Source organism: Sylvia atricapilla, chromosome Z (genome assembly GCF_009819655.1).
Source record: "Sylvia atricapilla isolate bSylAtr1 chromosome Z, bSylAtr1.pri, whole genome shotgun sequence".
Classification (NCBI taxonomy): domain Eukaryota; kingdom Metazoa; phylum Chordata; class Aves; order Passeriformes; family Sylviidae; genus Sylvia; species Sylvia atricapilla.
In genome coordinates, this window is record NC_089174.1 from 59,554,703 (window position 1) to 59,570,640 (window position 15,938).

The 15,938-nt window shown below is 34.6% G+C and overlaps 1 protein-coding gene across 1 annotated transcript in view; it reads left to right on the forward strand.

Moving 5' to 3' along the window:
* Positions 1 to 15,938, forward strand: part of PTPRD (protein tyrosine phosphatase receptor type D) — a 282,751-nt gene that overhangs the window by 179,064 nt on the left and 87,749 nt on the right. The window contains exons 18-20 of the mRNA XM_066339280.1: positions 1,238 to 1,328; positions 7,143 to 7,352; positions 10,654 to 10,814. Of these exons, the coding sequence (XP_066195377.1) occupies positions 1,238 to 1,328; positions 7,143 to 7,352; positions 10,654 to 10,814 (462 nt within the window). The remainder of the gene's footprint in view (positions 1 to 1,237; positions 1,329 to 7,142; positions 7,353 to 10,653; positions 10,815 to 15,938) is intronic.

Genomic DNA, 15,938 nt, shown 5'->3' on the forward strand with positions numbered 1-15,938 from the left:
CACTGGAATGGTAAAAGAGATAGTTTATATAGTTGGCTTAGACTGGCATGGATTTTAGCCCGTTGTAAGGCAACTCCTTTTCTGTAGACTCTTTTTTGGTAATTACTTAGGATTTTCAGCTGCATTGCACGAGTAAAATCGATAGTTTTGCAGAAGGTTGAATGGGCTGTAAAAAAAAGCAGACTGGAAGAAGAGATGGCCAATGAGACACTAAAATTATCTTCCATAATGAGACCCAGGAACACCTTAATAAGCTTTTGTTACTAGAAACAAAGAAAATCAGTTTCTTTCCCTTTCTCCTGAGACAAAGAGTGCTTGACTTTTTGACAAATGTGTTTATCAAGAAGACATATATTATACTACCCTGCATGTCCTGCTGTTGTGATTCTACTGCTTCTTCCCTCGCATGAATGTGAGGTTATGGATCTGCCTGACACATATCCAGGCTTTGCGAAGTAAGCAAAGAAAGTCACAGCTCTCTGTCATACCAGAAAATACAATTTACTAGTCTACATGGGTGAGGAGGAAGAAAATATTTTTAGGAAAATATTTTTAGGAAAATATTTTTAGGAAAATATTTCTGAGGAAAATTGATATATGTAATTTGAAAATCCTAGTTATAAAGAGATTATATACCAAGCTCTCTTACCTATGATTGTGAACAGAATACTTACATAGATAAAGCTAATGACATTTGATTGTCAAAAGGAAAGAGAGTATGGGTGCAGTGTATGTCATGTTTGCTTTCTTTTCTCTTTATTATGCTATTGGCATTAAAAATAGATTTGGTTAACCTACTATTCTGATTATACATTAAAATGGGAGAAGATGGGCTGTTAATTGAGATTTAAATATACAGTAATATATTTCAATTTAGGGCTTTGGGGTTCTTTTTTTCTCAGTGTGATGATGGCAGGGTAGAAATAACCCATGGCTCTTGCATTTCATGTTGGCATTTTAGTACATTGCAATTAAAGTTTTTTATAAATATTTATATGTTTACAGAAAAAGGCAGGTAATTGGTGCCATTTGTTTATCAAATGCTTTACAACTGATGTTATTTCAAGAGTGTGAACATTTACAGCTGTGTTTGGAAGGCTGCAGTGATTTATTAATGTGCAGAAGTTTATTCTCAACATACCACTTTCCTCTTAGATTCCTCTAAACAGAACCACTCCATCAATTAATCTATTCCTTTTCATTCCACTTCACTTTTTTCCAACTTTTTCATTTACAGAGGCTATTACATAGTTATTGTGCCTTTGAAGAGGTCTCGTGGAAAGTTTATCAAACCATGGGAGAGTCCAGATGAAATGGAACTAGATGAGGTACTGTATATGGTTTGGGGTTTTTTTCTTATTCTTTATTAAAGAAACAATCATGCTAGTTTTAGGTAATTAACTCACCAGTTTTAAAAGTGTTGGTTGTCAGGATACTTTATGTTTGCATTAGACTGTGGAGAATAAAACAAAAATTTAAATTACTTAAATGAGAAGACAGTAAGGACATTAAGTTGCAGTAAAGAGCACAAAGTGTCTGGTATATGTTGACACTGATATTTTATTCTTTTTCTACTGTAAAGAGTGATGCAAAAGTGCAGGAGGTGAAATGAGTTGTCAGCAAAAGCTTAATCACCAACAATATGAACTGTAATAAAGGTCTGGTTCATTAGAGGTGTGTATACTAAGTCTGTAACAAATGCTGAATTGCAATTTGCACCATAGTTTAACATTTGACCTTCTGGTGGTGGTTTTACCTGATTGTCATATGCTGTATTAATTCTGGTGAGACATAGCCTCCATTCCACCAACAGTTTGTGGTCAGAAATAACTGCATGAACAAGGAAGGAAAGAGCAACATTATGTAATCATTTTTAAACTATAAATTACATTAATCCAAGGAGGGGAATGACTTTCATTTTAGAAATAAGCCCAGCAATGTTAGAAATTAATTCAGTATGTTATTGATACAGTAATAATTCCAGGAACTATAGTACTCACCCCTATTTTCTGTTTTACTGAAGGACAGTATAGTCCATGTAAGCTTGTCTTTCTTCTTTCAATCTGTAAATTTATCGTAATGGTAATGTTTATGATTTCAAAGCTCTTTCAAGAGCCCCCATATGAGAGACTTTTATAAAAGACAGGTGGTGGTGTGGTTACTGTTCTCGTCATATCTGGCCAAGGTTTTAGATGACATTCAGATGCTATGATACTTTGTACGTGTAATATCTCTGTAATTCAAAGACCAGAATGAGGGGGTTTCTTTACTCCTGGTAGTTCTTTTGACTGTATCCTATTTATTTTTCTATTTTCTTTTGGTGGATTCAAGAGTTTTATGCTACAAAGATAACTTCACTATATGCTTCCTTATAACACAGTTACTGGGAAATGTTGATCACCTGCAAGCAAGCATAAAGGTTCTTTTCTTTTCTGCCATTGACAAAATGGATATAAATTTAAAATTTTGCACCAAAATAAAGGGAAAATAAGGATCTTCACCAAACTAATAGTGTTGTAGGAAGGGTTCAAAATATAAACAGAATTCTTTCAGTCCTTGTCACAACAATGGGCAAATCCTTAATCAGAATATTAAAAACAACTGTTCAGAGGAAGGCTTGATAACTAACTGATTCAACCCTTTCTTCTTGACCAGTTTCCTTTATGTGATCATCTCATTTCATTCAATTGCAGCAATGGCTTGCTTTGATCTATAACTTCTTCCCTTTAAAAGATCTTGAATTGTAAATGCCATCAGCTTATGATCATAGTCATAGGTGACATCAAATAGTGAAACTCTGACAGCCACATCCATACAGTAATGGAAATTGATTGAATATTACCACCCACTTTTAACATCCAAAGACTGTAGTCACATTCAGCAGCATTATTAGATTAAAGGATAGGTGCCAAATGACATTGAACTTTCTGGCAATTAAATTCTATGATTCCTGCTGATTCTCATAACAAATGGTCATTTTAATCATCCTTCAAGTTGTGTTGCCTTAGTCTGTATAACAGATTGAGAAAGAGCATTTATTAATTCAGAAATATTTGTGTCGGGATGGGTTGTTTCCCACTTCTATTGATATAATTCGGACCACATTGTAGAATTAATGATGGAAGAAATAAGATATACATTGACTGGAAAATGAAAATTATTTCTGATAAAGAAATTACTTCTTGATATATCTTCTACCAATACATACCAATTGCCACCAATACATACAGCAAGAACTGACTAGGGAGAAACATTAAAAGCAGGTAGCAACTGCATATCATTCTAACTCACTCAATTTCTATTACTTAAGAGACTGGTTTGCTTCTAGCTTTGGAAAGTATACATTTTATGAAGTGTACTATTCCTGACAAGCTTGTGAACACAGTGCCACAAAAAATACATTTGGAAAAAAACCCCAAAACCTCAGTAACAACAACTGCCCCCAAAACCCAACAACTACAACAACAAACGGCCAAACAAAAACCCAACAAAATAAAAACTATGAAAAAACCCAACACCACCACCCCCCAAAACCCAGTACACTTTGGGCAAATAGTTCCTGATAGTCAACTGAGGGTACTTGTACATATTTATATTTTTAGTATGATCTTGGATATGTATCTGGTGTCAGAAATGGCTGGACAATAGATATTCCAAAGAACTGTGTTCCAGATACTTTGCTTAGATTTTCAGAAGGAAAGAATATGATAATAACACAACTCTGGAGTATAATTCCATTACAAAACTGAGCAGTCCAAAAAGACTCTTCAGCCTTATTGTAGTTACCTAATCTTCCTGTTCTTTGAATCTCAGCTCTGAAAGAAACTAAGATGGATACCTGGTTTTAAAAGAACAGATAATGGGCTAGATGTTTGGTATCTAAAAATGAAATATTAGAGATACAGTCCTTTTTTACTAACTCAAAATTTCTTTTTTTTTAAATATCATGAGGTCTGGTGACTTTCAATAGACACATAAAGAAACAGAAAAAATATTATGATTTGCAGTATGACCTAGTAGGATTACATGAGATTTGTAAGCAGCAAGACCAAAATAAAGATTACCATGCTACATTTTAAATGAATTGAGTAATTTTATTGAAATCCATGTACAGAGTAGTAAATAAGCAAGTAATGATATTTGGTAGCAACCCCATTTACATATGAAACATGAATGAGACTGGAGGTTCACCTGAGGTCTACTCAGTAATATGCAATCAATCTTACAAAGTACTTATCTACACGCAAATACGCCTAAGTTAACTGGCCTTAGGTGATGAATAACCACCTTTGAAAAGTTGAACTGATTTTATTTGACTCAGGCTAACCAACTTTTAGCATTCGTAGCCAAAACTCAGTCTCAGATCATTCTAGTACTGTACTTTAGCATTGCATTTTCTTCCAATACATGCATTTTCTGTTACTATTTCAAATGTGAGAAATAATCAAGATCAAACGTTTATCTTTGCCTCTCAATCTTAATCTAATTTTGATTGCAGTACTCCTGTAATCCTTTGACATTTTATTATGAGTTATTTATAATCTAAATTGTAAATACGCTGTAATCTGGAAACATATAATAAAGTATTTAGTTGAGGCAGATGCAGAACTTTGATTCCAGTGGAAACAGTACATGGAAGTATCAGTTACCTTCAGGGATGGCACAAGCTTTATACCTCTACTAGTGCTGTGGTGTTTGTGCCTCCTGACTTCTCACTAACATGCACTGTTATTACCTCAGTACTTAGCTTCATGTCTTGGCAGACTTCCAGATAGCCAGTGCTCAGCCTTCTGCTTAGCCATTGTTATAAAATGTAGCATCATACAGAGACAAACTTTTTGGAGTGCTTCCCTCAGCAGTTCCAATAAAGGCTGATCTAACCTGGAAGAAACTTGGATTATTCTCTGCCTCATGTTCTGCATTTAGTAACTCTAGCCGGGGCATACCAACAGATGTGAGAGTCACCTTCAATAAAGTAACTAAATAGAAATCTCTTCAATATTACGGTTTTTTGCTGCTCTCATTTTTATATTACACAAATTGACTCTAGCTGCTCATTAAACTGTTTAGGAAGAATGAAAGAGAAATATGGATTGCTGATTGGAATAGTGTCCTTGAGTAATGAATAATGATCTCTAGTCTCAAATTATGGCCAGTTTTATTTTTTTTTCTTTTGCTCAGGGGATCCATTGCACTGTACCAGATTTTGTGTCATGGCATTGAAATTCATAAAGGTAAATGGATGTAAAGTCTCTGCAACAGGGCAGAGATCTAGCATTAGAGCTGGGAAGCTCTTGGCAGCATAGATCTTTGGACATATTAACATCCAAATGCCCTCAATGTTTAAGGAAGCCTGGATTCAAGTGGCATAGCTTGCTTTCATCGGTATCTCTAGCCTTAAATTTAGTCAGTGATAAGAAGTATCAAAGTATTCAGTACTAAAAGCTTCTTTCTGAGTAGCAGAGTAAATATTAGATTGCTTACATGCATTAGAATTGTTAATTGTGTAATTGAGAAACACGAGATCCCAATAGGGGAAGGCAAACCCGTGTGCTCACTAAGCTGTGGCCTAAATCAAGAGGGCATTGAAGATGGTGAAGGGCCTTGAGGAGAAGCCAGATGTGGAGTGGCTGAGATAACCTGGTTTTTTCAGCCTGGAGGAGACTGAGGAGAGACCTCATTGTAGTCTATAACATCCTCACAATGGGAGGTGGAGGGGCAGACACTGATCTCTTTACTCTGGGGTGACAGTGACAGCACCTGAGGGAATAGTCTGGAGTTTGTGTCAGGGGAGGTTTAGGCTGGATATTAGAAAAAGATTCTTCCCCCAGAGGGTGGCTGGGCAGTGGAACAGGCTCCCCAGGGAAGTGGTCACAGCACCAGCATGATAAACTTCAGTGTGCTCAGGCACGTAGAATGACTCTTGGGACTGTCCTGTACAGAGCCAGGACTGGGACTCAATGATCCTTCAGGGTCTCTTCCAACTCGCCATATTCTGTGATTCTGTGGAGCACTTCCCTGACTAAACATTTACCTTAATATTAATATAGTTAAGATCAGATTTTAGTCGTTCTTTTTTTTTTTAATCTCTTTATCACTCTGGAGGTTTGTCTCCTCCTCCTAGCAATGAATTTTGTGCTTATCTAAGAGTACTAGAAGACTTAGCGTGATGAAAAGGCTAAACAACTATGTAACCTTAGAAAAATTTGTGATTTAGCTATGAGACTACAGGACATTGTATAAGTTTCATAAGCTAAAAACAAGAGGAACCACAAAGAGGCCTTGTAAGTCATCATTTATCACACAAGAAAAGTTGAGACTCCTTATAATCAAATCAGACTAATTTTTGTGGAATGCCGGGTTATGTAAAGCAAAGAAAAGGTATTGAAGAAGCATTTGTCTGATTTAATTAGTAATTCATCAGTAGATTATACTAGCTTAGTTTAAGTTGCTTTATTAGTTAGTATAAGTTTTCCAAGTTTGAGTCTGGCATCTAAACTTGTCACAAATGTACTCATGTAAGTTTTAGCTTTTTTATCAGAAGAAGCAATTCAGTCATCATTCCTGGAGGTACTTAAAAAGATGTGTAGTTTTGGCAATTTGGGACATGGTTTAACAGTAGACTTGGCAGTGTTAGATTAATGGCTGGAATCAGTCTTAAAGGTCCTTTCCAATGTAATTGACTTTATTCTATTCTATGACAGACAGATAGATAGATAGATAGATAGATAGATAGATAGATAGATAGATAGATAGATAGATAGACTGAAAATATGTAATATGTTTTGCATATTTAAATGTCCTCAGAGAAAGTATATTATTTTCTTATCCTTTCCCCACCTCCTCCTAGACACAACAGTATCTAAAAATTGTTTTGTGTTTGTAGTCTGGACACTGCAATTGCCTCCCAGTATCTTATCTTAACAAGGACAAGAAATTGGAAGATTTTGCAAGAATTCATTTAGTGCTACTGATATGTCCCATGAAATGTGGATAAATTGTTTTTTGTAGTTCTTGGTCATGCATTAGATTTTCTCATTACACTGCCAATAAGTTACGTTAAAATTGTTTACAGTTATCTTTCAATTCATGCTTGCTTTCTCTCTCTCTCTCCCTTTCTTTTCCCTCCCTTCATCCTAAAGCTGCTTAAGGAGATAGCTAGGAAACGCCGAAGCATTCGTCTTGGGAGAGAAGTTGAATTAAAGCCATATATTGCAGCTCACTTTGAAGTTCTTCCTACAGAATTCACACTGGGGGATAAGAAGCATTATGGTGGATTTGAGAATAAGCAACTGCAGAGTGGTCAAGAATATGTCTTCTTTGTGTTGGCTGTAATGGAGCACTCAGAATCTGTAAGTTAATGTTTTTCAATATCAAAATCACCTTACACAATCATGAAAACATTTTTCGATGCTTATTCCACTTCCCTAAAGCTGTTTTTTTAAAATTAGGTGTCAGAGCATCTTTAAAGTGGGTGTTTCCTTACTCAATGTCCATTAATTCCTTGAACTCTTCTATTCTGTTTGCACCTTTCTGTGTTATTCAATGTATAACTGAAACCTAACAGTCGCCTTGTTTTAGCTGTGTTGTGATTCTTTGAAAATTACGTTGTGTATTATTTTTGACCATGGAAACAGCCTCTGAGATATGAACTTTACAGCAGCATCTTTCCCTATGTATTTAAAATAATTGCTGTCTTTTGATGCTATCACTGAATAATGGTACAGGATATACAGTGTTCTTGGTTGGAAAGAGCCATGGAGACACGCACAGCTACCCTCTGCAGTTACAGTCATTTCATAACAACTTTATCAGTAAACTTTTAGAAAGTTAGAAAATAATTCAGTAATAGGGAAACTTCCTGAGGTGAACAAATTAATGAGCTGACATTGCTCTTTATATAATTCATTTTGTAGTTACATCCCTTTATGCGTGAATTAAGCTAATGCGTGTAATGTATTAAAAAAAAATAGCAGACAAATATAAGACTTTTGAATGGTGCAATACACATTAGCATTTTAACATACAGTGTGTTATACAGTATCTTTCTAATTGCTGACTAAACCTGACAGGAACATTTGCAGGCTCAATCACTTGAATCTCCAATACTCTGAATTGTAGTCAAATGTCTGCAGTGTATAATACTGCAATTGCTTTCTTGGTGTCAATGGAATGTGCCTATTTAAACACAATGAGGACGTAGTTCCTCCACTTTGAATACTTTTAGATACATAGCTTCAGTTGAAAAAAAATAAGTGTCTCCTGTAAGCTCTAATATAAATCAAAAATTCTCTTTTCACCTTTTGACGTGGGCTGCCTAGACAGATAATTCTAAAGGTATTGAAGTATTGCATCAGAAAGGTTCAGATTGGAGAAGGTAGACAGCTTTTGACTATAAAGTTAAGTGGTCATAATTCTGTATGTCATAAATTACCTGTACTAAAATGGATCTTCTCAATATGAAGTGCAGTTTCTTGCATTTTTGTATTAGTTAAGGTATAAATCACCTAAATTTACTGTTTTGTTAGAAATCAGAATGAAAAAGTATGAAGAAATAGGTTTGTAAACTGACACATACAGCAAAATGTCTATAGGGTCCTACTCCTGAAAGACTTCAAAAGGCATTTCTGAACTTAGGCTATAGATAAGATGTGGTTAAGCATGCCATCTGAAACATTTATATGATAGCATGAGGTAGTCACAGACTGCAAAGATTTTTTTAAGGGCGCATGAAATTTAGCTTTCAGTGACTTTCAGTGCTCCTGTGTATCAGGTCTCAGCATATATAGCTGATAGTATTCTAAGACTACAGGTTCTACTGATGTATGAGTTGTAACTTACAAGAGATGTTTTTCATGATATTCAGATGTTACATTTACATACGGCTTCTTATTCAGAGAGTACAAAATTTCTCTCTTGATTGGTAGAATAGAGAACTTGAATTAAGAGAGGTCATGGGAAGGTCTGAATTTGTTTAACTTAGTAAAATGGGAGCTGGAGAGCTATGATTAAAATATATAAATATGTTAAGGATGTCATCAAGAGTAAGGAAAAAATAAGATAAATATATAAAATAGTAAATTATATTAGTCATTAATACAGGATGGTTTAAAATTATAAGTGAAACCCTATTTATTGAAGAAAAGGTAGTATTTTATATTGTTGCCCTCGATGCCCCTCTTTATCTTTTTCCAGACATTTTTGCTGCCCACTCCAAAGCAAGAGGTGAAATACAAATAGTTTCTTCTTGTAGCAATGAACCTTTATTTATTTCTTGAGAGTTCTAAACCTTGGAGAAAAAAAAAAAAAAACAGTCTACTTGGGTGATTCAGAAATGGAACATGAAGACATCCCTGTTTCCAGACAATGATCAAATGATCATAGATTTAAAACATAGGGAGGTTTTGGGGCCAGGTGCCAGGCATAGTAAAATGCTATAATACAACTGGAGATTGTTGATATAGGTGTGAACTCAGTAACACTCATTGAGTGCCTCAGCTTTGCCAATCCTAATCCTGTCTCAAACCCAGACACTGTCGTAGCCCAGAGCCCAAAACAAGGCCAAATGAAGTGTAAAAAAAATTTGATAACACTTGTCCTGGCTTAGGGCATCTTTCAGAATACAGTGCAAACATAAATGGAAGCTAATCTCTTCTCCTGGTTATCTTATTCTGTTTTAGCTGACATTTCTGATCTACTACTGAATCATGTTTTCAATGCCTTTGCAAGAGCTTAGTTCAAATCCTAGTTTAGTGCTGATGAAGACACACTAGTACAGACAGGAAATATGTACAAACAATTTTCCAGTTCTGACTTTACTATAACTCAGAGTTCTTAAAATGATCCAATTTTAGCAGGCTGGCTCTTCAACTTCTCCAGTCTGTAATTTTAACTCTGCACTCAGCCACAGATCAAACATTTCAGGTCAGATAAGAGTAAAAAAAAAAAAATTCTCTTATCACGCATTTTATCCTAGGCTAGCTGTCTTTGCACCATCTAGTAAAGCAAAGATTTTTCAACAACCTCTGTTGGTTCATGATTTTAATTTTACCCATATGAAAGACTGAGTATTTAGCTTCCCTTCATATTCTACAATGAATTACCCCATTTTTCTGTCTTAAATTTAAGTTGTCTCCACCTTGTGTAGGTATATTCTGTCAGACAGTTTTTGACTGGGCAAAATGCGCAGCATTATTGTTGTGAGACTCTTTTCAAGAAACCTCCTACATTCAAGTCCCCTTTATTTTTATCTATAGTAGTCTTGGTATGGCAAAAGTACCCTTTCATATTGTGCAGAGAGAAAGTGTTAAGCCAGTATGAAACTAAAACAAAACCCAAAAATTAGTAACAGGTGGGCTATAATTCTCAATGTCCTATTCATTTTCTCATTATCTGCTTAAGTTGCAAAGTGTTCTGCAAGGATTGTGCTACATGATTTGTCTGCAGGTCATTGCTAATAGCACAAAATAAAGGTGATAATAACAACACAGTGTTCAATTTGCAAGTTTGTATATTGTCTTCAAGAAGAATAGCATTTGAAGTTTGCTGTGTTCATTGCATTATTATATGCTATACATTTCTTTTAAATGTGGGATGGTTAACATTTTAATGCATTGCTTTGTGATTAAGTAGGACATATTTTTATTTCTACAGACCATGTATGCAACAAGCCCATATTCAGATCCTGTTGTGTCAATGGATCTTGATCCCCAACCAATTACAGATGAGGAAGAAGGCTTGATTTGGGTTGTTGGACCAGTTCTTGCGGTGGTGTTTATCATCTGTATTGTTATTGCTATACTTCTTTATAAAAGGTAGGTTACGTTCTAGTTTTCTTGCAAGGTATATAATTTCCACTCAGTACTCGTCACTTCGTAAGACTGTTCCTCATTGTATTTTTGTGCTACAATATTGACTGTCATTGCATTGGATAGTTTGAAATTTATTGATGGCTTCCAGAATGCTGCAGAAATTTATGACTGAAAGTTTTCACTAATTACAGGTATGTGAGTAATTTTTTCTGCTGATGACACTGTATTAGAACTATTGCATTTAAATGTTTTTTTTTCCACTTTGCATACATTTGTATGCAAAGATACATTTGTATGCAAAGAAAATAAATTTGGGCTTGCACCTAAATATGTATGGAATTTTCACATTTGACATTTTAAATCTTGTTTATAGATGTATAATAGTAATACATTAGGGGTTACATTCAGCTAGTTGTTAAATGTGATTTTCATCTCCACTCAAGTAATTTGAATTTTAACTTTCGACAGTTGGCCTCAATTTGGCAATGTATCTTTATGAATTTGAAGCTCTGATCTGAGAGATTAAAGAGACATCAAATAGCTGTTTTCTACTAATCTTTCAATGACATCTCATTTCACTCATTCTTCTTTCACTGTCTATGACATAGATTTACTTTTGCTATTACACAAAGGATTTCCCTCTGCCTTACAACATACTCAGTGAAAACTGTGTGTGATGCCATAAGATGTATGTAGTAGCCTTTTACAGTGTAAATGAGTTAACATGGGTCAAGATAGTAAATAAAAAACAAAGAATAAAATAAAAAAGTTTTTTTAATGTTTATATTTCATTCCTAATACATTTTTAAAATATATTGTCAAAGTATATTTGAGGAATATTATAAAGATGCTGTCAATTCCTGGGGAAGGGGCACACTAGGAATAATTTTATTAAATGAAGTATGTCTTCTAAAACTATTATATCATCTGAATATAAATATTTAAATCTGAGCCTGTATGCTCTTCCCACCTTCAGTGTCTCCGGTCAAATACCTCTGAAGTTTTAGGAAGAGAATTCTGTTCAGGTTTTGGAAAAAATTTTCTGTTCAGCAGTAATTAACCATTAAGTTCACCTTTGGATTCCAAATAGATGTACATTTATTAGAATGGTTTTAGGGCTATAATCCTACAGCAGCATAGTGCACAGTCTGTTGCTTGCAGATACTATGTCTCCTGAACATTTCTGGTAGTGCACGGTGCATCAGTCAGATTAGTTAGCAGCTCTGTTTCTTTCCATCACTTCAAAAACTGGTCATTGGAGATGTGATAAAAGTGAAATACTCTTTTCTTCTGATTATTTTGAAGTATTAAAAGTAAATCTTTGCCTATAATACAAAAGAAATACAAAGAATAGTATATTAAGCAGATGTGCAACTGCTTCTGGAGTTATTGAGTACATTTATGGAACCAAAATAACAATCTTCTGAATGATTAAAAAAAAAAAAAAAAAAAAAAAAAAAGGAAATATTCCACATATGAGCAGGTAAAATTTGTTCATCATTAGGGTGAAGAGATTGTCTTTCACTGAGAATGGGGGACATGTTTTCCATCTGTTATTTACCACTTGTACTAGAACTGTTTGGGCAACCATCCATATGTATTTATTTATTTTTCTATTTTCAGCTATTTACTCTAATTTATTAAACTGCACTGATTTGGCAAATTACCTCTGAGAAATTATGACTGTAGTTTTAGCAGTCTGTGGTCCTCTATGAGCTTTTATTTCTGTGAAAATGTAGTATATAATTGGATTTTTTTCCAAGAGTATGTAACCTGAATGCAAGTTTACTGCTAGATTATGATAGATTTGTGACTGTAGAATAGCAATGACAAGACAGTTTGGAATATTTAACATATTGCTTCAAGAAAACAGTGAAGTTTCATTTCTGAGTTAATTGGATTTCATGTGGCTACAGGAGTTAGATGGGAAAAATGTATTAAAAAACAGGCAAACAAGTAATTTTTGTGAATACAGAAAATTTTGCAAGTGTATTTCTAAAATACAACAAGTATTCTAGAAGAATAAGTGTTCTAGAAGAATAATAAGAAGAACAAGAATAAATGCAACAAGTATGATAGAAAAGAAAATTAAGGTAGAGGGCATCAGTCTAACTATGAACATACATGCAAAAAATATTAAATAGTATTTTGTTAAAGCAGGTGCAGTGCAAAGAGGATGACCAAAAAATGACTGTCTTCTGAAGTGCAGAGAGCAGTAACTCAGATAAAGGTCAACTGTGTTCAATTCCCTTTGTCCATAGAAACCTTTGTGAACAGACTTGGACCACTAAGCTCATGATTTATAATACTACTTATACATTTTAATTACAATCACAGAGAAATTACGACTGCAGTTTCCAAAGTAATAATTTTATGAGGAGAACTCTTGCCCTTCTTTAAAACAGACGTTATTGGATAATGTGGATAAGTTGCATGGATTGATTTGAAGTATATTTAACTGTGCCAAAAACAAGGAATGCATGTTTTAATTTTTTATTATTCGTTGTCAAGTTGTATAAAGGTTTTTGCCTCTGCATTTACTATTCTTAAAATCTGAAAGCAGAGATATTTCATAGACAGCTTTTTGGATCATATATTAGAATATAGCCAAAAGGTCATTGCAGCTTAGTAAGTAACAGCAATAGGTGACAATAATACTGAAAAGTACCTTTTCTTTTCATCGGACATACTGTTGATATAATGGCCAACACAGATGAGGCCAAATAATATTCTGTGTGCAAAAGAGCTCACAAATTCACAGAACTGAAGTGCTACACCTCTGGAGTGTGCCTCATCCCAGTGCTGTTCAAAGCATGGCCACCTGCAGCAGTCTGGTCAGAGGGATATTGAGGCAAGTTTTATATAGCTAAGAATGGAAACTCAATGGCCTTTCTGGGCAACCCATATTGAACTATCCTCACAGTAAAAACTAATTTTTCCTGAGTTACAGTCTTGTCAAATGGAACTGACTTGGCCATTAACCAGTTCAGTGTTCTCTGTCTTTGCAGCAGTGAAACCATCCTGCAGTCAAAGGCAGACATGTATTTTGGAACAGACCTTTCCATCTATTAAACTTTATAAGCAATCAAATCAAGAGATCCAAGTAAATGAGATAAATCTCACTTCCTTTTTGACAATTTTCTTGCTGACAAGAAAATAAATCTTTTCTCTCTTCAAAGATGGAATATCATATTCAGCCCAGTAGGATTTGTATTCAAAATCTCAAAAAAAAAGTAAACCTAGATAGATAGATGGTGTGTGCCCTAAAGGAAATGCCTAATTATTTAGGAGGTCTGCTTGAGTCACAGTTTATATATATGTTATGTACTTGATACATGCTCAATTACATAGGATCTAGTTGATTAGGAACTTACTTAGTGAATGTTGAAGAGCTCTAGAAATTGGGTGGTGTTTCTTAGAAATGGACAAACTAGAAAGAAATGTGAATGTTCCCATGAAGCATCCTGTCATCACATTCTTGGGTTTTTTTTTTGTTTTTTTTTTTTTTTTTTACACAAATGAATATATGTAGCTGTTCCTGGTCATTTTTTAAGAAATCACAAATTCCCTAATTTCAGTTTTCTGCTGAAGAGGAGCAAAAGATTCTTCGTTCTAGATATTTCCATTTCTAAGGAAGAGAAGTTAAGACCATCTTGCCAGACTGTGTTGTTTGCTTTTATAAAGTGCAGCTTTTTGATTTGGTTCAGAAGACTGTAGCCTAACTTAAATCTTTTGATCATAGTAACTTTGGCACTCTGAATCATAGCATAATAGATTAGTTTGTGTTGGAGAAGATGTTTGAAGGTCATCTAGTCCAACCCTCTGTGATAAGCAGGGACATTTTCAGCTAGGTCAGGTTTCTCAGAGCCCCATCCACAGGCCTTGAAAGGATAGGCATCCACCACCTCTCTGAGGAATCTAATTAATTAGTGCTTCATAGCTTTCATCATAAAAAAATCTTCCCTCTGGCTAGTTTGAATCTACCATCTTTAAAACCAATACTCCTTGTCCTGTCATTATGGGCTGTACTGTAAAAGTCAGTCCTCATCTTTCTTATAGGTCCTTTAAGTACCTGAAGGCTGCAATAAAGTCTCCCAAAGCCTTCTCTTGTCCAGGCTGAACAATCCCAGCTCTCTCAGCCTTTCTTGTTCCATCCCCCTGATCATTCATTTTTGTGGCCATATTCTGGATTTACTCCAACAGATCCGTATTTTTTTTGTACTGATGACCCCAATAGTGGATTTATCACTCCAGGTGGGGCCTCACCAATGTGAAGCACAGGGACAGAATCACCTCCTTTGAACTGCCGTTCCCCTGCTGAATCTTGAGCTGTAAGAAAAAATATGCTTCTAAGAGAAAAAAAGCCCAGATGTTAAAAAAAAAAAAAAAAAAAAAGGCACAGAAATGCAAAATGGGAAAATGGAAAATCTTAAGTAATGATGAAGAATTTTAAAGATTTTCTCATAACGTCTGTAATCTGGTCATTGTAGAGTAAAAGCTATTAAAATGTTTATAGAGCCCCTGTTTATTATGATCAACACAGAAAGATAAAAACTGTAGTTATAGTTTGTGTGTATATAGAACATACTGGTGAGAGATAATAAATTATTTTTCCTATTTACATAAGCTTTATAGATCATAGAACACTATAGATCTATACAGATCACTGTGGACCTCTAGTACATGACATTCACTCTAAATCTAAAAAAGCGTGTAATACTTCATTGGAAAAAGATATATGGTAACCTTACTTTCCAGCATACTGCTAAAATTTTCTTGTTACTTTATTACCGGGTTTTGTAAAATAGTTTTAGAAATTTTCATTTAATTTTTTTTTAAATTTAGTAAATCTTAATGTGTCTCATATATATAATCTTGTTCATCACTTTGTTTTTTCTTCCTCTTCTCCCTTTCTCTCCTCCCCATTCTAGTCTGCCCTCCACTTTCATTTTTCCTCTCTTCCCTCCTTTCATATCTCTTCTCTCTAGAAAGAAAGAGAGAGCTACATTTCAGTGAGATGTAATTTTTCAGTGTAATGTTTTTCTGGCTCAAATTAAACACCCATTCTCCAATATCTCACTGGATAAAATTTGAAGTCTCATTTCTTGGCAGATAGTGTTTAAAAAA